This window comes from Rhagoletis pomonella, unplaced genomic scaffold, assembly GCF_013731165.1.
Source record: "Rhagoletis pomonella isolate Grant_MI unplaced genomic scaffold, Rhpom_1.0 Rhpom_scaffold_00002, whole genome shotgun sequence".
In the NCBI taxonomy this organism is placed as follows: domain Eukaryota; kingdom Metazoa; phylum Arthropoda; class Insecta; order Diptera; family Tephritidae; genus Rhagoletis; species Rhagoletis pomonella.
This window is the reverse complement of record NW_023458556.1, coordinates 33122155-33144888: the sequence shown is the minus strand read 5'-3', so window position 1 is coordinate 33144888 and position 22734 is coordinate 33122155. Positions and strand designations below refer to the sequence as shown.

At 33.7% G+C, this 22734-nt stretch overlaps 1 protein-coding gene across 2 annotated transcripts; it reads left to right on the top strand.

The window, feature by feature from the left end:
* Positions 1–230: 230 nt before the first annotated feature.
* LOC118733467 (cyclic AMP response element-binding protein B) lies at positions 231–20787 on the top strand. 2 transcript variants are annotated; one of them, XM_036462856.1, is made up of 6 exons: positions 231–427; positions 11625–12114; positions 12206–12376; positions 12525–12696; positions 18956–19099; positions 19284–20787. In XM_036462856.1, the coding sequence occupies exons 2-6, from the start codon at positions 11920–11922 to the stop codon at positions 19490–19492; spliced, it is 891 nt and encodes a 296-aa protein (XP_036318749.1). In that variant the 5' UTR covers positions 231–427; positions 11625–11919; the 3' UTR covers positions 19493–20787. The 2 variants fall into 2 exon arrangements, with proteins under 2 accessions (XP_036318749.1, XP_036318750.1); XM_036462857.1 differs by lacking the exon at positions 18956–19099 and having other exon boundaries at positions 240–427.
* The last annotated feature ends 1947 nt before the right edge of the window (positions 20788–22734 follow it).

Below are 22734 nucleotides of genomic sequence, written 5' to 3'. Positions count from 1 at the left end.
ACAATATATTTTCCTATAACGTCATCTTTCGGTTAACCATCGCGACCGAGTCGAGGATGAATGTGTCAATGCGACTGTGCAAAGAATGTGAATATAGTGTTCTCGCTCTTGCGAATGATGTTCAAAGGCAAAACTCGGAGTTTGTTTACAATTTCGTGAGCACTGAGTAATTACTACAACAACGGCAACAAAAGCAAGAAAAGGCAGGCACATCGCCAGCAGCAACAACAATGCATTAAATTTTAGTGATGTCATCAGAAGTTTCGTTTCGTGGTCGTTGTCGTAGTTGTCGACGTAGTTTCAAAGTTTCTGTTGCCGTTGAATTGTTGCAAATATTTTCCAATTGAATTTTATTTGTTTGCTCTAACTGATGTTGTCAGTGATATTATTCTGATGCATCAGTTATCATAAATTGTGATAAGCAAAGGTACATACATACATATTTAGCTATGGACATCTACATACATATGTATGTATGTACGTATGAATAGTTTAATTATAATTCGCAGATTTTTTACTATTTTATGTACTTGTGGCTGACTAGTGTTGACGGCTGCTGTTCACAAATTTCTAGTGATAAGTTACAAAAGTTGGAATTGATGACGAAGTCAAAGCAGCTTGATTAATTCTGTGCAGTAATTTGTGAAAAGTACTTACTAAAATTTGTAATACAAATCTGGAAGGTTACTGCGTCTTTGTAAGACATCGCTTAAAGTTTATTATAGCATTGTGTTGAACTAATGTGTAAACCTCTACTATTTTTAAATATTTTAATTGTAGTTATTTTTGAATTTGCTAAAAAAAAATCATTTCGGATTATTGTTCTCTAAGCAAAACAACGAACCTGTGTAACCCATTGTAATAGATACTTGTGTTATTCAAGGACAAATTATTATTTTTATATACTGGGATTATAAACATTTGCTTGTCCTTCACTTGAATTGGGTTTTCCTTCATCGCAATTGTACAGTGGTAAAATTTGTAAAAGAACTAGTGGAAAATGTAAGTTTAATTAAATTTTGATTTAATATCTTTAGAACTGAATTTATGTTAAAATTGTTGTTGCAGCTGCACGTACATATATCCTAAAATTGAAGTTTTTTGGAGCTGAGAATTTAAAACAAACTACCTACAATTCATGAACTTTCATCCCGCAAATGATATAAGCGAAGTCTATGCGCTATTTCTAGCAGGTAAAAAGCTTCAGATTTTGCGTGAAGTCACCGTAACTTTGGTGCAGTAACGTTCTAGATGCTGTAGCAGGTTGCACTCCTACTTATCCAGACCTAGTCGACATATGTATGTATGTCTATAGAAATTCTGAAAAGACTGCAAAGCGGATGAAGTCTACTCTCCCCAGCCGTAAAAACAATTCAGAGCTATTATACTTTTCGCATCGTATAAGCTCAGCTAAGCACAAACATGCCATCGAAAAGTGAATAAAACACCTGTTTAGACAACTTACAAAATATAGTGTCTAAGCCAAACCAAATGCAAAGCACATGCACACATATTTATGTGCAAAAAAGCTGCATACGCAAAGAAATTTGTGCACTTTTCAAATGTCAATATGTTGAACTTCTTGAAGTACTAAGTTTCTGGAAATTCAAAAATTGCTGAACTAGCCTTGACGCAACCACCAAAAAATCTTCCGGAGTTTTATGAACGGCAAAAGTCATTGGGACTTAGCATGGCCTACAAGCATGCAGAGGTGGTAATTGATGGTTATGTTGAATACATTCATCCCTCCCCTCTCATTGAGTTAATGCACACATAGCACTTAACTTTCAAAACCTCATAGCCACAATCTTGGTCACCCCTGTAACCAAATTGTTAGTTGCAAAGGAATTATCTAGACAGTAAACTCTACGTAGCCGGAACCATCCAGATGTAAGCACATATACATATATCTGGCGGAGGACTATCACTGCAGCTAATTCTTGCTTGCGACACCGTGAGCTACACCATGCTACTAGAAACATTGAGGCGTCCCCTTTTCTTCGGGATCTCAAAAACGAGGAACTGCAGAGAATTTAAGTGACTAAAAGCATGGAGAGACGGCAGCATAGATCCGGATCAACTCGTTAATTCGGAATCATCTCGGGAATTCACTGCAGTTGATCCGGATTAAGTCCTAGAGTTAATTCCCAAACTTAACTCGCAGCAAGGGAATTTTCGCTTGCTTTCAGTTAATTGTATTTGTCTTTTTAATAAAATTCAACTCTAAAAATTAAAGTAACTAATAGTAGGTAAAATAAAAAATGTGATATAAAATAAAGCAAATGAAAATAAAATGAAGGAAATTTAAATATATAAATAAAATAAAATAAAACAATATAAAACAAATAATAAAAACAAAAATTTTTCGTTTTTTTGTTTGATAGTCTATAATTCACTATATTGTGGCATATTTCATATAAATCCGTTTCTAGTGAAGATAGGACTCGCATAGTGTCGCGTTTTTAATATCATCAAATTACTAATCACCCTGCACCAATAAAAAAGTTCTAACTTCAATAAAACTTATCGCATATCTACAGGCTAAAGGCTCTGTTATGCATACTTGGCAGTGCATGCACTGCTATACCATTTTTACGTAGAAATCAAAAACCAACAGACTTCTACGTATGTACTGCTGTGCGTTGGATAACCGCTTACACGCGGAGCTCATTTAACAGATTTCTTATGTGATAACTCTCAAGCCATGCCAAGTATGCATAACAGAGCCTTAAGGTCTTTACTTTGCCCGCTCATATTTGAAATTCGAAAGAACGTTGCAAATCTAATGACCTTCACAAAAAATTCCTTCTCGTTTAATATACATAGTCAGATCGGTATGACTTTTCGACAATGTGGCAAGCCTAATGAACGATATTTTCAACGTTCCCACGACAGTCGGGTTTACGTAACCGGAACGACCCAGATTTATATCTGGCCAAGGACTGTAACTCCAGCAACACTCCCCAAAAACCCTTTGGGGAACTTGTATGCTGCTACAACAACAACAACGATATTTTCAAACTAAAGCTTTCATAAATCTTTTTCGATTGACACCCATATTTTAATATTTTATACAACTTGTGTATAGTTGATTAAATTCGACTATTCAAACAGCTAGAAATCCTTTTCAAAAGTATTTTCAAACCAAAAACCTTCTTAAATCTCTTTCGTGTAACATTGTAATACATATTATAATCAACTGATGAGTTAAGTTGAATTTAATATTTAAACTCTTTCACTCTTTCCTCAAGGAATAATGGAACAGGCATATATTTATGTTACAAACATGGGTTGCTTTGGGCTCTTTTTTCACAAAAAAAAAAAACTCTGAAAACCGTACTAGAAAGCGTAGCAAATTTCTTAAGAACTCCATACTGCCTTAAGGAAATTTGACTCAAGAAAATTTCTTGGGCATTTATTGTATATTTTTATTTCTTAAGAGCTGCATACTGACATTAAATGTAGAAAAGGCAAATATCTTGAAAAAGGCAACAACAAATATGCAATCAGGGTAAGCTAAATCGTGGACATTCTTAATCGAATATACTCTATCTCTTTAGCAGAAAAGAAGGCAATTTCCATAAAATCCGTTCCCTGGTTATAAGCCTATAATTACAGCATAGCAACAAAAGTGGCTGGCTGCCTCAGTTAATAAAACTGCGGACACTTGAAAGAAAAACTAAAGTCGGATTAGGAATTTTCATACGCTCTAAATGTTTAGATTGACCATAACTGTAGTTAAAGATGTTATTTTAATAAACATTTTATAAACATACAAAACTTTCATGCGGAAGACTAAATTTTGCCGCTAAAATCAAATATCGACATACATACACTGCTGGAACAAAGTATTGGCACAGCATATTTTGCACAATATATGCAACAAATATCTTCTAACATTTTTCCGCCAATTTCGTATAAAAATATGGTTCATTCTACAACAAAAAAAAAAACATAAAAATATAATTCCTAAACTTTGTGCAAAACTCGCGAAAATTCAGAAAATTTTCATCAAAATTTTCAACTTTTTAATAAGATTTTGTGGAATTTTTTATACGAAATTAGCGGAAAAATATTAGAATGAAAATTGTTGCATATATTGTGAAAAATTTGCTGTGCCAATACTTTGTTCCGGCAGTGTAAGTAATAACAGTTAAATGAAACCTTAAATAGAAATGTAACATTAATTTTCAACGATGCATTACTAAGGTAAGAATTGCATGCCCAATTAATATTTACCGATATAAGTAAATAAATATATGTAAACACAGTAAATGCTCAAGTTCTCAAGCAGGGTATGTCACTATTTATCAAAATCCTTATGAAAAAATCGCAATCAAATAGAAAATTACGTCACTGGTGGCTTTTAGCGTTTCTTCAAACAATGTCAAATCGGCTAAAAAAACGTTTACGCCATAAGCATCAAGTTTTGCACAGCCGAACACTTTTGCGATAAGCTGCCAAATGCTAATGTCGCACATACAAGTGTAAATATGTATGCGCGTATGTATGAATAAAATCAAATTAGAGAATAGCACGTGTATAGGCACCCAAAAAGAGCTATAATCCCAGCCAGCATTTGGAAGATTGTTCGGCGAGTTACATACATATATGTAGAATAGCATTCTCGTCATCTCATTAACGAGTCGCATAGAATAGTGTTTGAGGACAATTCTTGTCAGCAATGAAATAGCGAACCTTTTCCGAGTCTTCCAAGCGATTGCAGAAATATAGTGGGCAAACTAAACATTGTGGTATCAAACAAAAAGTAACTTATGAAGCTAATTCACTCAAAATTGTTATTTGGAATGATCTCTTGGAGGGGAGTAAAAGCATAAACAGACGGCAACGTTGATCCGGATTAACTCGGGAATTAACTGCAGTTGATCCGGATTAACTCGGGAATTAACTGAAGTTGATCCGGATTAAGTCCGAATTAATTATCATGTAGTTGTTGGTTTGTTGGTTTTCGTTAATAACTCTATTTTTAGAATGTTTAACTTTTTTTAGGTGTGCTGGTCCTTAAGTTATTTGTTTTTTGTTTTTTTTTGTTATTTTATGGCCTTATAACAATTATATTCAACAATTTTATTGAGCTTGAGGCCGTTTTTTTATTTATTAAAATGACTGATTTTTCGTTTTAAGATCTGATGTTTGAGATTTTTTCAAAGGCAGTTGAAAAATAATTATTTTTTTTTTAGCTGGTAGTTTGATTTTGATAGAGATGTCATAATGCCAACAAAAGTCAAATGGCTAACATGGCGACCAAAATCATTGAGCGAAACTACCTTTTTTTTGTATCATGGAAAATACCATACTAAAAATGTGCCTTTTGTTCTGAGGACGCTATCAACGGTTAATTGAGATGAGTTTGAGAACTAACGTTTGAGATTTGAGAAAAGGACTGATTCTCAAATGCATCTCAAATTGAGATTCAACAAAAATGTTTATTGGGAAGTTGAGAACTTGGTATGCGACTTCTAACAATTCACTGCTTGTTGGTTGGCTGTGTGCACACCCATTCAACACAACATTTACCGTATGGCTGTTGATTTCTCCTTCTTAATGCTGGTGTTCATGACGTCACCTTATGAAAATACATCACGCAGAAAACATAAAAGCGACAACTGATGCGGAAAGCGAGCATTCATACGTACATACATATCGTTAGCTTAATATAGAAACTCATAACTCATTTTCATTTCGAGTCCAGGTTTCTATAAAATCTGTCAAATAGCTCACAATATATCTAATAGAAATTGAAAACAAATATTACAGCGTTAGATAAAATATTATCTTTAATAAAAATCAGTAGTTTCGACGAAATTCGCATCTGCAGAACTTTGCTTTCCGCTAAATTTTCAAACTATGTTTGAAGAACAGAAATGTGAGTCAGGGCCTTTCTATATTAAGGTAACGATATGTAAGTACATAGATATATACTATGTATGTAAGTATGTACATATGTAAGCTGTGCGATGAACAGCGTAAAATGCTATATAAAACGTCGTATAAATGTACTAAAACCATTTGCCGATCTATTCCGAGACAAAAAAAAACTAGCAAATTTCCTCCAATTCGATTCGAATTTTTGTCAGTTTAGTGGGCCTGCGACTCGTAAAGCGCATCATCCTTATCATTTGTAAGGAATAGTTTTCTTTAAAGCCTTCAAGGGCTTCTATTCGTTATTCGAAACCGTTCGTGTTGCTGTGTCTTGTAAAATGACGGGCGTAATGAGAGACTAGTAAGCAGCGGGGCTTTTTTCATCGAAGAGTCTGATCTTCAATTGCTTAGCAGGTGCATTGTTGGCAAGAGTTACTTTTCTATTGATTTCCAGTCTTACTTTAAAGGCGGCAACCTGCTCTTTGTGCGAGCACTCTAGGATTAAGTAAAAAATGCGAGATTATATTGCAGGGTTAAAGATTCGCAAAAGTTTACGAGTGACACCCTACTGGCAGCTTTTTCTTGGTTACTTAAAATCGGCTTAAAAGTGGAAGAAAAGGTGGTGCATGGGGTTTTGCTTATTAAGGATAGTTTCCAGGATTTGAATCACTGTCACACACTGGTAATTTTTGCAAAATCGGACCACTACAACATATAGCTCCCGTGGAAGAGATTGTTCAGATATGAGGTACAAAATGCTTGAAGTTAAATTTTCTGATGTTCATGAAAGGTGTGATGAAGCAAGGTTTTTATTTAATATAAATACATATGTATGTACATATGTACTAATCGATCGCAGAAACAAATGTGATAAGCAATTATGATTGCTGTTGGTGACGACATCTGCCAACTATTGGTTCCCAGACATTACGTTTTTATTTTGTCAAAAGTCAACATTCTTGAAAAAATGTTTACACACCTAAAATGGTTACACGTTTATAATTTATGTACATATAGATGTATGCATGTTCAGTTTTTTTTTTTTTTAAGTTTAATTGTTTCGGTTTTGTGCGGTGATCGAAATTTGTATTTAAGTACATACATACTTATGTACATATGTACATACATACTTAAGTACATATGTACATATAAAACATAAATGTTTGTATGAGACAAACGAAATGTTGATGACGTGTCCGCAGCAATGGTGAGCATCGACATACAGTGACTCAAGCAAGTGACCACGTGCTGATTTTTTAAAATATTCATAATGTTTCTCGAGTTAGATTTTTTTGTCACGTTTCTATATAAATATTGTCTAAGCTTTAACCAAAGCCATATAACCACAGTTTCAAACTTTATAAAAAAAATTAAGGATTAAAAAAATTTTTATCAAAATTTAAAATTTTGTATACAGGCATACATACATATCGTCACCTGAAATGCAGAAATACGTGTTTAATAAAAATATCAAAATTCACTTTTTGATTGATATGTCCCTCATATTTCATCGAATAACAACTCCCACATAATTTTATAAAAAAAAATTATTAGTCACGACTTTTTACATTTCAGTTACGATACGATGTTGCATTTCAGGTGACGATATGTATATATATTTAAGCGCCCGTTCAGCAGCTTGGATTTGGATTTCTTTGTATGTAAATACAGTAGAGGCTCAGAAATGTTAAGACTCACTAAAGTTAAAAACCACGGAAAAGTTGACTAGGTTTCTGCCACCACAGGAAACCCTAAAAAGTTAACTTTTCGGTTAACTGTTGTGAGTGTTTTTTTTTTCTAAATTTGATTTTGATCAAATCTCAAATACATTTCCCAACTCCTCGAGCTAAGTTCAGATATAGTAAATGGAGGCTCATTTTGACAAACGCATCACTCAAAAAAGGGTTACGACCAATTAAGGGTCATCCGAATGCATTTTTTTATAACTACATATTTCTTGTTTTTAATAAGACATTGTACAAAATACAATGGGGCAAAGGTATGAAATATCAATGAATCATACGTAAATGCACTGTCGTTTTATTACTTCACATTTATTTAGATATACTGTTCAAATAACATTAAGGTCCTTAAACTGTTAATAATTCATAGAAGTTAATAAGCCGAAAAACAAACTGGTTAACTTTTCCGAGTCTCTACTGTATATCCATGCATACATACATACATACATACATATGTACATATGAAAGTATATATGTCGCTCATACCACTTGCCCCTCATTCCAGTTTTACCTTCAGATCGACGTCGTTTTATGCGCATTCTTTGATTTGGTTGTTTCATTTTAGTAAAGATTTTTTGCAGATTGGCTCAGTAAATATGTAGGTATACACATATGCACATTGGACATAGGCGTGTGAAATTTAAATGTTGTCTCCCCCTCCAATAATTATGTTATTTTTTGGAATATGTAGGTATGTTAAATTAAAATGCATCTTGGGTTTTGTTCTAGCACGTCGAGTTTTTTATTGTTGACATACATATATATTTTAAGATTTTTAGCAATTTGCATGAAAAACCAAAAATTAAATTAGAATCGAATTTTGACTTAAAAACCAGCAGTATTAGTTAAAAGTACCCATAAAGAGACTAGGTAAATCAGAAAAACTTAAGTAATTTCGAAGTTAACGCTAGTAATGTGCGTTAACGCTAAGAAAATAACATTTATGAATTTTCTTAGCGTTAACTTCGAAATTACATAAGTTATTTTAATTAACTTAGTCTATTTGTGTGTATTTTTCGACTAAAAAAAAATCAATTATAAATTAATTAATCTTTAGCTTTTCATGCAAATTGATGTATTTTAATTTAACATACCTAGATATTAAAAAAAACCTAATTATTTAAGGGCGAAAAAAATTTCAATTTCGCCTTGAAGCATTATTTGTTCGGCGAAACTCATGCCTTAAGGTTTTTTTATAAATACTGTAAAGAAAACATACAATTGCCACTGTTGCCTGTTAAACTTTTCATCTAAGTACTAGTTTATATATGTATGTAGTTATAAAAACAGGCAAGCCAGGCTAAGGCAGCGAGCGGGAGCGAGGCAGCTGTCAGGTTATCCAACCATCTATTATAGAATCATGTTCTGTTCAATACAAATAAAAATCGCTTTCCCTTCTTTAAGGGAATTCTCAAATTAATTCAAGTACTTCGGATACATTTTATAATTCCCAGCAAAATACTCCTCAATTTGGCTCAATTAAGCAGCCTTCGTGAGCCGGTTCATACTGGAAGTACCCAATAAAATAACGTTTTTTTTTCTGAAAAGAATGATATCGTTAACGGTCTGAGAAGATAGAAAAATTGATTAAAGTTTTTCAACAGAAATTTTAATTAAAGTTTTTCAACAGTAATTTTAATTAAACTTTTTCAACATTTCTGCCAACATTTGAAAATTAATAATGTTTAATTAATATTTTATGTTAAACGAACCAAGTCATTTTTATCCATTTTTCATTTTAAAGGCATCTTCGGAATGAAATGAGATAAATTGGTGGAAAGCCGTAAAGTTTTTTCGTGAGGCATTCTAATGTGCGCACATACATACATACGAACACATCTACTTTTATTATTCATGATATTGGACGTAATATTATTTCAGTTGTTGATTAAAAGGCAGTGAACTGGCCGTTTCGCAGTAGCGGCTCCGTCACAGCCGCCGCAACCAACCACCGATTTTAGTTGCCGCCAATAATTGCCCTCTACGCGCACGAATATTCGTTACGAATTCGAAGTCACTCAGCCACTTTAGGTGATCGCCAAAGCATTGACGATGTGCCTGGCAGCCGGCGTGACTGCCGATTAAATATGACGTTGCTTTAAGCGTTTTAGTGTATGCGACGAAGTGGCTGGCTTTGCTGGTTGATGTGTGATCGGTCGAAATGGCGCGCTACTATAGGCTGGTTGGTATTGGTGGGTGACTCATGTTGTGACAAATGAAGTTTGTTGTAGCCAGTTATGCGATACCAATTTCGCTGCAGCGCCAGGCTCCGACAAAGTTTTGTTTTCGTTCTTACTTTTTATCTCTAGACATTTTGGTGTTGTGATATTTGTCACTCTTCGTATATGTGCGTGTATTTTATAATTATTATTATTACGTATTGGTATTTAGTAGTGTCCGATCGAACTCGAATTTTTGGCCGAAACCGAACCGAATACGAAATTTTTAGAGTAAAAATTACATATATAGCTTGAAAAAGTCAGTACTTTTACTCAGTGAAGTACAAAGCGATATTACCTTCGAATAAATGTTCCAAGCACCCCTATTATATTTGGGCTTATAAAATTTACAAATCGGATTGCTTTGAGCCACTGCATTTGCTTTAATTAACACTATAGAGCATGTTAGACATTTCAGAAATGAGTTGCATGAGCACTTACACCTTGCATGTAAATTGTATTTCGAAAGAAGTTCATTCCGAAAGGCGAATTGCAGGAAAAATTTCTGAAAGCGCTTTTTAGCTGATCACACAGCGAATAGCGGGGTTTACACGATCAAACATGTGTGACAGCATGGTGGCGTGGCCATTGATGTTCGATCGTGTAAACGCTTGAACAACCGCTCGACACACATGCTGGCTGGTTAACATAAATTTTTGTTATCTTACAGCTATGTTCGGCCTCAAGCCAAGTTGTCACACACGCTCCTGTACAAAGCAATTTTAAAAATTTAACATTGCCAAACGTTGTATAGGACATTTAAACTTCGGGCAGGAAATAAAATTCAAGGAACGACAAGAAATAAGAAAGTTTCCATAAAACAGCAACAAAATTAACTTACAGAAACGCTACAAAGGCACTCAAATTTAAAAAAAAATTTAATTTTTATAATTTGAAAAAACTTTCTTTACAACTTTTTTGGTCAAATTACTCGGCCATTTTAGGCCGAACCCGAATCGAATCCCAACCCGAACTTCATGGTCGAACTGTTCGGTAACCGAACCCAAACGCTCGATCGAACTAGTATTTAGTTTAGCTTCATCAAGTAGTAAATAAATTGTCGTCGTTTTAATATGAACTAACCGCTATAAAGGGATCTTTATTTAATTTGTTCAGCGGGTTCCGTAGTACGTTTGGCTTAACAGACTTTTAACTAAGGTGCATAGAGTAGGTAGCAGCAGAAGGGTTGCAATTTTGAATTTTTTCACTCGAAGGTATCCATGAATTGTAATTTTTGTTTATATTTTACGTTTCGTTTTTTAATTAAAGAGGACAAAATCAACAAAAGAAAAACACGCAGTTTCTTGTTTTGGCCGTAATGTTGCTACCTATTTTATGTGCCTTGCTTTTATCTAAATGGGTAGGCGAAGTGGTACTTACTGATTTGAGATGATAAAAATATCTTTTTGGCAATTTCATACCTGTTTAAAATATCAAAAAAAAAAATAAAACAAGCAATTTTTAAGCAAAAAACAAAACCGACTTCAATTCTCATATAAAAATTTAATTTCTTCACGATCAAATTATGGGATCTAATTAGTATGCGACCACTCTTGAGGTACCACCTTTCCGAGGAAAAAAGAATTATCGAAATCGGTTAACGTGGCCCAAAGTTATGCGGTAACATACATAAAAAAAAATATTCCGACGAACTGATAACCTTTTCTTTTTTGTGAAGTCAGTTAAAAATTGGGGATTCCTTGCTCTAAATTTAAAAAATATACAAGTGACATCTTGACAAATCTCTTAATAATGTATATGTATTTGTATTTATTTTCAGCTCAATCTTGAACTGGATGCAATAACATCACTTCAGGCATTACGTACTCCGTTTGCTTACCACCAACCACTCTTAGAAGAGATCAGCAGTGAGTAGTTAAAACAACCAAATCAAAGAAACTTTTAACCGCACCAAAGGACGATATTAGTCAGCCTCAATCACTAATAGTTTTGCTTTTCGTAGTAGCATTAATACTACGCTTTTGCATCTTTTTGGGTGGTCCTAATAACAAATAAAATTTGTCAAGCTGAAGCAGTTGTCGCAAGACGTGACGGTGCTGTTGAAAATTGAAAAAATGGACAGCATCGGTGAGGAGAACGGAAACTCGAACAATATTGAGGAAGGTCACAATTTGACGACCACCTCAACACAGCACCAAAGTAACAACTCCTCGAATTCAATCGCAGCACCGCCCACAGCGAGTGCGGCCCCTGTGTTGGGCACAGCTGCGAATGTACAATACCCGTTAGCGCCAGTGCACAGTCTACAGGTATTTAGGCTTTTTTCAATTCATTGAATTGCTGTTATCTCTTTTTAATATTACTTTGTTTGTTGCACATCATCAACATCGTCACCATCAGCAAATGCAGTCTGTAATTCAGGCAGCCAATCAGTCGTCAGTCATTCAAACAGCCGCCACAAATGCGGTACCTGCGGTGTCGCCGGCGTCGACAGGGCCCAAAGGTGTACTATATGTGAATAAAGCGCCGAGTACAACGGTCATACATACAACATCAGGCAGTGGTGTGCAAGTGAGTCGATATATGAATATGATTATTAAAATTATTTAACGCTTAAAAAAATTTTTAATTCTATAATTTTTTCTGTTTCTGTCTACTGTTTATTTGTGTGAATTGGCGACTTTAAAAACTATTTAACTATCCTCAATTACTGACCTAGCTCCCTCCAAATTTTCAATGTAAGATCAAACCCGAACCAAATACACAACACCTCGATACGAATAGCGAGGATAGTCTTACTGATGATGATTCGCCGCAGCGACGAATAGAGCTCACACGAAGACCATCATATCATAAAATATTCACCGAAATTAGTGGACCTGATATAACGGGTGAGCATGCATATACATTTATTGTAAAAAAAAATTTATTTTAATATATTATAGTTATAGTCCATGTGTTGGTTTACTTTTTATTCAAACACACTGTATGTACATATATGCCATACTAATAATTTCATTCAGACTCATCAAAAGTACCTTGACTCAGAATGTTGCATTTGTATTAAAATCATAAAAGTGCACAATGCTCAGCGCGATTAGGAAAAACATATGTACATATAGGCGGATACATACATACATAAATATATTTAAGTGGAATTTATTTATAAATTCATTAAAGTGTTTTAGCCAAAAGCAAATCGACGGCCATATCGAATTTGCTATGCCTCTTTTGGACTAGGCAAATTTTCTTTTATTGAATTTAAACGGGAAGTTATAAAAAAACGCAGGATTTTGAATTCCTGCTGGCTTATGTATGTATGTGTGTATGTATCCCAATGTACTGCGCATCGATCTCTCGTGTACTACGTGCCGTGCCTTATCATCATTTTAATCATAGCTAAATCTACCAGCTCTGTCCACCTTTTTAATCGTGCATATATCAAGATCATCATAAACGCCAGCATCCAGCATCACTGTATGAATTCACAAAATAATTATTTCGTGAACATATTTGCATTCGTTTAACAAACATAAATTTACTCAAGTTGCCGTGCATCGCTGCAACTTTGTATGTGTAAAACTACTTCAGTGTCATCCCGTCATTATCTTTATCCATATAAGTACATATGTATGTACATATGTACATGTATACATATAGTTGTCTATTTCCATTGCTCAGCATCATTCTGTCATATGCATACCATTATTTATATATTCAAATATGTGTTTTTTAAATATTTGTTTTTGTGTCTTTGTAAAAATGTATTCTTGTTAATTACACACATTACAGTAAATATGTATTAATAATCGTATCATCATAGGCTGGCTATCATCATCGTATTGTATTCTTTCCATTCCACTTTGAGTGCAGTCATCTAGTCATCTTTGAAAATTCTTTTTTAACGCTTGTTTATTTGTTTGTATGTATGTATGTTTGTGATTTCATTGTTAATACAATTGAAGAGAAGAGAGCCTTACAGTAGTCGAAACATTTAAAAAAAAAGAAATTATATGAAATAATAATCCGGTTGCTGCTGACTTTGCAAAGTCTCTTCACGATAATGAAGTTTTCGCAAAAAGCTTTTAAAAAATTCGAAGCGTACACAGAACAGACAAACGATGGAAATCAAGAGAAATAATTGCGATTTCCTTAAAATATTTTGTTTTGATTAGTTAATTGATTTCACGAATCCATTTTAAATCACCATGTAGTCGAGGATTTTTTTTTAATTCGGCTCCTTTATGCCCTCTTATGGCCAGATATAATGGAACGAATGGCAGAGTTCTAAAGCTTTGGGGATTTTTCTGGATATACACTACACTCGTGGACAAATAAAAAAAAGAGGTGCAAAATTTGTATGCTTTTGTGAATTTTTGTTTATTTAATGTTTATTAATTTTGTACTTATAAAAATGTATTTAAAACTTTGTACAAAAATTAGAAAAACTGACATTTTTTTAATTTTCCCCAACATTTCAAAAATTTATAGCCCATTAAATTAAGTGAATTCAAACGATTTTCGCCAAAAATTTCAAATTGTTAATTAGAATTCTTAGAAGTTATTTTGGTATGCAGTTTTAAATAAGGTGACCAGAAATTTTTTACATTCCAGAAGGACCGATTCTCCACATAAAAAAAAATTTCTGTCTTAACACATAAATAACAAATAAATTAACAATTCAAAGTTTCTCTAAACACAAGTCAAACAAGTTATTAGTACACTGCGTTGCATAATTATAAGATCGCCTGATATTAACAAGTTTTGACTATTTATTTTTAAATTATTTAATTGTAATTGTATTGCTTGCAAAAGAAATTGCTTTTGTTCTTCGTCTTTCATCAAAGTTCGACTACAATTTTGTACCAACGCTATACCTCGTTCAGCAATATCATTAGCATATTTAATACATACTCTTAATCGTCTCTAAGACAACCAACTTCAGTGTAATTTTTAGAGAATGTAGTGCCCTACAAGAATATGCCCAGAAAAAAAGTTGTATCCCGTTTTTATGACTTTTTTAAGGGTTCAAAAGTTATAACTTTTTTAATGAAAACAAATTCTTTTACATGTTATTTTCATAGAAAATTTCAAGTGCCCACCGACACCTTTTAAAATTGAAATCAAAACTTGTCCAAATCTCAGAATTTCCTTCTCAGTAAACAGGTAACTTTAAGGCCACAAATTCGATAGGTTAGTTATTTTGGATCACCCTATTATATACATACAAGAATTACTCGTTTAAAGTAATAAGAATAAGTGGCAAAATTTCCAGGAAAACTAACATATGGTAGACAATAATTTTCGATTGTGAAGACCCGTGTTTGCTAGCCTTTCAGTGTTGTAAAGGGTAATACGGCTTTGCCACTGCACCGTGAATTACTTTGTTCGCTCCCCCAATTACGATCGCGAATTACCCCATTCCCACGGGCAAATTCTTAATTTGATTTGACAGTTTTCTTGTTTTTCTACGCTACAAAATGTATGCAAAATGTAAGTTATTGCTAAAAATTTACAAGTTTCCGTATTAAATTGGTAATGTACAAACTTTACTTTTCGTACTCAGAAAAAGTGCCAGTTGTGAACTGGCTTCGATAAATTTCCGATAAAAATTAGAGACGGTAGCGATTTGTTCGTAATTCGCATGGTAATTGGATCTGGAGAACATTTTCGCTCAAAAGGAGGACAGAGAAGGATAATATTTTTGAGGAGGACAAATCACGTCTGAGGAGGACAATTCTCCTCAAAGCAGGACGGTTGGTCAGCTTAGTTTTAAGTCTCCTTGAATTTTAGTACAATAAAGAGCGACTAGTAATTCGCGTTGGTTTTTAATAACTTTCTTTTGCTGGCGGTTCCACTCATTTTCTTCCATATAAAGTATGTTAGAAAGTTTTTTTTTTTTTTTTTATATAGAATACAAAGCATCAGCGAAAATTATGTTATTACCGAATTTTTTTCTTGAAATTTTGATTTAAAAGTTTGAGATTCTAGTGAAATTAAATTTTAATAATTTTTTACAATGTGGATTTATATTGGGGATGTTATATAATGGGCTAAAATTATATACAAAATTTTTAAATATTAAATAAACAAAAGGAAAATAGCCCAGACTTGTCAAAATGTAGTACACCATTTTTTTTTTATCCATGAGCGTGTGTAGTACATAAAAATTAGACTCTTCCGCTTTGAGAATGAGAATATCGGTGGCATAAAGTTCGATTTTGACCAAACTGCTAGATACATAAAAAAATTTAAATTTAAAAATATATATTATTGGGTTTAATCTAAATTTCTCCTAGCATGCCGTTTTCCCTCTTACTCACCCTATATAAATTTATTTTTGCACGTTCTAAGCATTTTAATAAACGTAAGCCTTATTAGAATACTCGCTTGTGTGCAGTAACAGTACTCAGAACTCGACAGCACCCGATTTTAAAAAGTATCGATACTGAGTCTCCAAAGTGCTCAGTATGTACTCACAAGAACTAGAAAGTACTCAGTACTCAAGAATGCTCTGTACAAAGTTCGGTTTATATTTATTTACTGGTGCATATTCACCCAATTTCAAGTTTTCAAAAGCACTATACTTGTACCCAGGACAGTTAGCCAAAGTTTAGTACTATGAAAATACGATTTGTGGCGTGCGCCTTGATGTTGACACACAAAGGGGAGGGACCTACTCCGACTCCGAACGGCGATTGTATTTTTATGGAAAGCTGTTTTCCATACCAGAAATACATTCGGAAGTTTGCCATTACCTTCGGAGGGGCGACCGCTATAAGAGGAACTTTTATTGTTTTTGTTTTATTTTTGATGTTGGTCGGAAACTGGGCTCGAAGCCGGGCCTGCGGATTGCCAGCAATGGATTAAGCACGTGGTTAATAAAAATAGTTTTTACATTAATAGTAAGAAAAATATATTCAGGGTTACCGTTACACCCGTAAATATTGAAAGCCGAAATAAATGTTCAAACACATTTTTAGAGTTCAGCAATAGTTTCGAGATGTTGGTGAATTTTAAGAGTTTAATTAATTTAATTAAACTAAGAATTTATGTACCAATTTTTTAATACATGGATGCCTAGTTCGTTGCCAGTATTTTCTATACAAGAACTCACTGATTCGATACGACATTTCTGTGAAATCATCGCCAATGAGATCGAAATTTTTTCGAACCCGCTTCCGTTGTCGGGAAGTAATGTTCCACCATCGTTTTCTATCTCCAATAGATATTTTTAAAATTTGAAATTCGTTATGGATTTTAGAATTGGAAAGTGAATCTATTAATAACAATTGTAATGCCGTTCGAATGACTGTTTCTTACGAAATAAAGACATGCACAAAAATTTCAAAATTAAAAAACAATGTGGGGGTCCACTACGAGTATTTGAAAAATAGATTTTTTTTAAATCTCGATAATTTTGAATTTGACAAGCTATAACTCAGCGAGTTTATGAATTTTTACAAATAAGTTTCAGTAACATGTCAAATTTATCAGATTTCATGTTGAAATTTTGTAGAATTTTTGCTATTTAAAAAACTTTAAATTTTTTCAAACCCTAAAACTTTGTTTAAAATTTTGAAATTTTCGTTTGTCTTTAATTTGTATCTATGTATAACAAAACTAATATGTTGGTATTTTTAAGGACCACCCTAATACATATGCAATAAAACAAGCCAAAAGCATTATCCGGCGAAAGGGATTAGTCCTATGTTAGGTCATATTTTAATATTTTTGATTGTGTTTTTTTTTTTAAATACCAAATTTTTTGACGTGGACACGACCACAAGCGAGCGATAGGTACCCTAAAAAAAGAGGGTAATATATTCTTTCTTAAAAATTTCGTTCTTCGTTTGCGTGGGTGTGTCTAATTCTCAGCGAGATTATCATCTCTAGGACGGCCAAGGGTTTATTTTATGATTTTATTTTTTTTTCTATAATAACTCAAAAGTTCCACTTCGGAAATATGCAACCAGCGTGAAGAAAACAACAATTGCATCACTGTTGAAGTTTTTAAATAAAAAACCTGTATTTTTTTTTTATTAAAACAACTTTGCAGTATCGCCTCAAATATCGCGCACTCTCTCTCTCTCTCTAACAAGCACACCGCTATTTGCGCTCACATCATGTCAATGTTGGTCTATTGCTCTTTGTAATTTAACTCGATTTAAACAATAATGCCATGCCATTGTAAAGCCGTAACAAATGCGTGTATTTTCTCATTATACATATCTACATGTTTGTACATGCGTCTCTCTCATCGCGACGTTTTCACTATTGGCTCCTGTCTCACTAAATTCACTGTGTCTCTGTCCATAATTTGCTTCTCTCCCTACACTCTCTCTCTCTCTCTCTATCTCTGTTTCACAGTTTCTGCCACTGTCTGCCATGTGTGTGTTTTGCGCTCTGTAAATTGTTTGTCAATTCAAACGTGTTGCCTGCCTGTTACTGAGGCCGATAAACTTGCTGTCATCATTGCATCGAATGTTACCAACCATTCACTAAATATCGATATGCTCAAATCAACCAATCTTAAACAAAAAAAAAAACCTATATTCATATAGGAAAGCACTAACATTAAATTTAAGGCTTTTTAGACATAATTACATATTCTCATAAGCGTACCTAAAACCAAATAAAATCTTCATATTTAAGGTGCAATGCATACTATTCATAAATTCGTGTACATAGGTTTGCACAAAAAGTGTTAGGAATCCTAAACTTTTTTGTAGTATGTCAGTCAGTAAGTGAGTAACTTAATAATTTGTTTATTGATTTTATTCTCGACTTTTTCCAAAAATCCTACTCCAACACTTCAACTTCGCCTCTTCTCAACTCTCGATGCAATCCAAACTTGTACAATAAAATTTTGTAATCATGGCTATGCGACATGTTGCTAATTTTCAACAATCCCCGACACTCTTTGATTGCCAAACACACATGCAATAAAAAATAAAATAAACAAACAAACGAATGAAAAAACTGAATTCGAATTATGATTTGAAACAAAACGAATTACTGGCGATGGTGTAATCGGTATATTTGATCGATTTTCAATGGTTTTATCGATGACGTGATGACAATGATTGTGTGAATTTGATTTGTACCGATCCGATCCGATCTGATCGTATGTGATAACGATTAATAAAGGTGGAGCGACTTTGCAAATGTCAGAGACTGGTGGATTATCTACGTTACCGGGCACGGGGGGCAACACAAGCGGCACACTAATACAATTGCCGCCGGATAACGCGCCGACATTTTACATACCTCATAGGATTCCATACAATACCAGTAAAGAACGTTTCCAATTATTTTTGTATTTACTTTAGAATTGATTATTTCTTTAAAATTTTTAACCAAAACGTGCAATGAGCGCGTTTTTTCGAGCCGTTCTTTAGAGAATTTAATTATTTATAGCTATGCATTAGCATATTAGAAACTTATTTTGTACTTTCTTTGTTTTTGTTCACTACAGATAATAGTGGCATAGCCGAGGATCAAACGCGAAAGCGTGAGATACGTTTACAAAAGAATCGTGAGGCAGCGCGTGAGTGCCGGCGTAAAAAGAAAGAGTACATAAAGTGCCTGGAGAATCGGGTGGCGGTGCTTGAGAACCAAAATAAAGCGCTCATTGAAGAACTGAAGTCACTCAAGGAGCTCTATTGTCAAACAAAGATCGATTGAAATAGGCAGGATGATGACGACGACGACGACGATGCGGTTGGGACGGATGTGACGGCTTCGGTTGACTATGAGGACGACGCCGATTGCGATGGTGATGGTGACGATAACGACGCCGATGAGGACATTGTTGACGAAGTTGATGCCTCTGATGCAGAGGGGACGTCAGTTGCGACAGCGGAAACCGCGACCAATACAAACTTTGAAACAGTGAATGCTAGAGAAGTTATTAATGTCAATGCGATATGCGAAACGAAAGCAGCTACACTACTTAGTAATGAGATAAAATACAATGAGGACGATAATAGTAGTCCTTATGAAGAGGACCTTGCTTTGTTGCGAACTGTTGCAGCTGAACGAAATGTTGCTCGAGCGAATAGTCACAAACTGCAATTGGTGCATGGGGATACGACTCCGTCTGCAGTAGCAGCAACAACAACAACAACAACAAAAACTATTGTGCGTCGCCTTGTAGTAGCAAATGTGAATGCTGCCGCAGCCGCTGCCGTCAATGCCACCGCCGCCACCGTTGTTTATGTGCCCGCTAGACCTCCCACAAATTGTTAACCTGATTCGGCGAAGAGTTAGATTTGCATTAATTTTTCGTCTGAACTAAAATTTTTTGATGATAAACAAAAACTAAAAAAATCAATCAACACAAAAACACTCAAGCATAGAAAGTGAAGATAAAACATTTTTTTGTAATCTAATTTATATATGTATGTACGTATCTTTTTAAAATGAGCCGAGAAAGGATAAATGCATTATAAATGTGTAAATGCAATGCATTTACATATGTACATATTTATATGTATGCACATATGTATAATGACAATGGAAATAGTAAGAGTTAGATATCTATTAACGACAGCCCAGAAGGCTGTGGTGATTTTCGACAAGCTTAAGTTTACGGAACGACAACAGGATGTTTAAACCTTTTTTATAAAACAAACGTGAAGTTAAGTTGCAATTCTTAACAAATGTTTTACATTTAAAAAATAAATTTAAATACATATACTTTTTATCTAAGTTTGTATGCTACTGTACAATTAAGTAAAGTAAAGTTGACGTAGCGCAGAGTGATGCAGAGGAGTAGCGAATGCTTTTGATACCTTGACGCTGTAGGAAATTATGAAATGCAACTAAATTTAATATTAAAAGGTTTAAGAAATACAAATTGCAAATCAAGCAAGGTTAATGAAAAAAAATTTAATAAAACATAGAAGCACGGAATGAAGCATTATAACGCAAACAATTCAAAAATTTTAAATATCAAGCAAGAAAAGTTGTAAATTATACAAAAATTTTAATTAATGATGTATATTTTTCTTATATATGTTACCGCATAGCTTTGGATTACGTTAACCGATTTCTATAATTAAGGTGGTACCTCCCATACCAAATTGGTTTCGATCCGATCATTGGATGATGAGAAATTAACGGTAATCTAAATTTTTATTTGAGAATTGAATTCGGTTTTGTTTTACGCTTAAGAATTACTTGTTTTGTGAAAGAAAATAAAAGGATAAATGGTAGCTAGTCGCTCGGTATTTCCTTGGCTAAGCGGTACATTAACAACCATGTCCAAATAAGCGTGGTTGACCTTACGCCCATCAACTTGTCATCTTCTGGCTCATATAAATTTAATGTGTTAGACAGAGAGATAAGCACACAAGCGTAACACGGAACGCGCCATTTTGGGTATAGTTATAAGGAACATTTTCTTCAGTGTTAGTTTAATTGCAGTATACTTCTAAACAAATTGTTATTATACAAATAATAGGGATTTAAACTTCATTTAAGCCGAGTTACTAAGGTATAAGCTAGCACTGAAAACTCATATTTTTTATTTGTTGCTTGCTTAGTTAGTTAAGTATATATATTTGTATGTATAATATTATATTATCAAGCCAACAACAAATTCATATGCTTAAATGCTTATTTTTTAATTTAAATTCATTTAAGTATGCAAGTCTACACTACATACATACTACTATTTAATTACAAAACTTTTTGTTAATATTGTCATTAATTTAAATAAAAAAGCTATGCCGAAGAATTGGCATAAAACAGAGTCAAACGAAAATTTAAAAACAAAAAATTCTCAAGATATTTGTGTATTTAAATATTTACCCGCGGGTTTCACACCGAGATTTTATACAAATATGTAAAATAATTTCAAAATAGGTACATACTATGGCCCTTATTATGAGCTGCATTCGATTCTCGATCTTCGCTGGCTATCGAAGATCGAAAGTGAAATTCGTATTATGAGCTATGCAAGCGAGTCGAAATTTTCGTTGAGTATCGAATTTTCTGTCGAACAGAATTTTGCTTTCGATGGTGTAGCGAAGTGTTAGGAAATTGTGAAAAATGTATGATTTTGTATATGTTTTCTTACATTTTGGCGGCTAGACACTAATTTTAAACAATTTTTATTAATTTCATGCAGTTCTAACATCGTGAATACTAAACACAAGCTCTAAAGGCTGCTTTACTTGTGAAAGAAAATCCCAATACTCTGTTGGCACGACCTCTGAGAACAAAATCGTAGCGCTGTTGATAGTTTTAAAATATTTTAAATAGATTTGGCTCACAAACGCCTCTTTAGATGGTCGGAACTTTTTAATGAACTGTAGACAAATTTCTTAAATATATTTTATATCAAAATATATTCGAAAGACTAATAAACTTAAGCTCTGTTAAACATTTGCTACTCCTGGCCAGTTTACTAAGCTCTCATCCTCTGACGAATCGTTGAACCAGAACTCGTTGTACTCATTTTACCACGTTTTTATAAACTTGCTTTCTTTTTTACTTCATTTTAATTAGAACAAATTTACATAAATATACATATTTAGTTTGCTCGATTTGTAAACAAAGCTTCTCAGCGGTGAAAAATATACTATTGTGAACAACCTAAACAAGCGAAATTCACAATAGCGCTATTCTTCATCGAATTCGTTCGCTCAGCACTTTCGACCACAGTCGAAAATCGAATGCAACTCATAATAGGGGCCTATATTTTTGCTTTCATTTTACTATGTATACATATCTAGCTGTATATTTTTTAAGCGAGTTAAGGTACTAAGGTCTTACAGTAGCCTTTGTTATGGTAGCCGTCAATTGAAAGATACCAATCACTCGTAAGTTTAGCTGAAAATGGTACCAGAGATACGCCAGGATGTGCCACAACCGGTTTTTAATGTTTTCAACTCTAATTCAGTTATGTGGCACTAATAAAA

Excerpts from the sequence above, each read along its gene's own strand:
- LOC118733467 (XM_036462856.1), top strand. The coding sequence starts at position 11,920 with ATGGACAGCATCGGTGAGGAGAACGGAAACTCGAACAATATTGAGGAA. Across the intron at positions 12,115-12,205 it reads CGCCAGTGCACAGTCTACAG|CAAATGCAGTCTGTAATTCA; the intron begins GTATTTAGGCTT and ends CGTCACCATCAG. Across the intron at positions 12,377-12,524 it reads CATCAGGCAGTGGTGTGCAA|CTCCCTCCAAATTTTCAATG; the intron begins GTGAGTCGATAT and ends TTACTGACCTAG.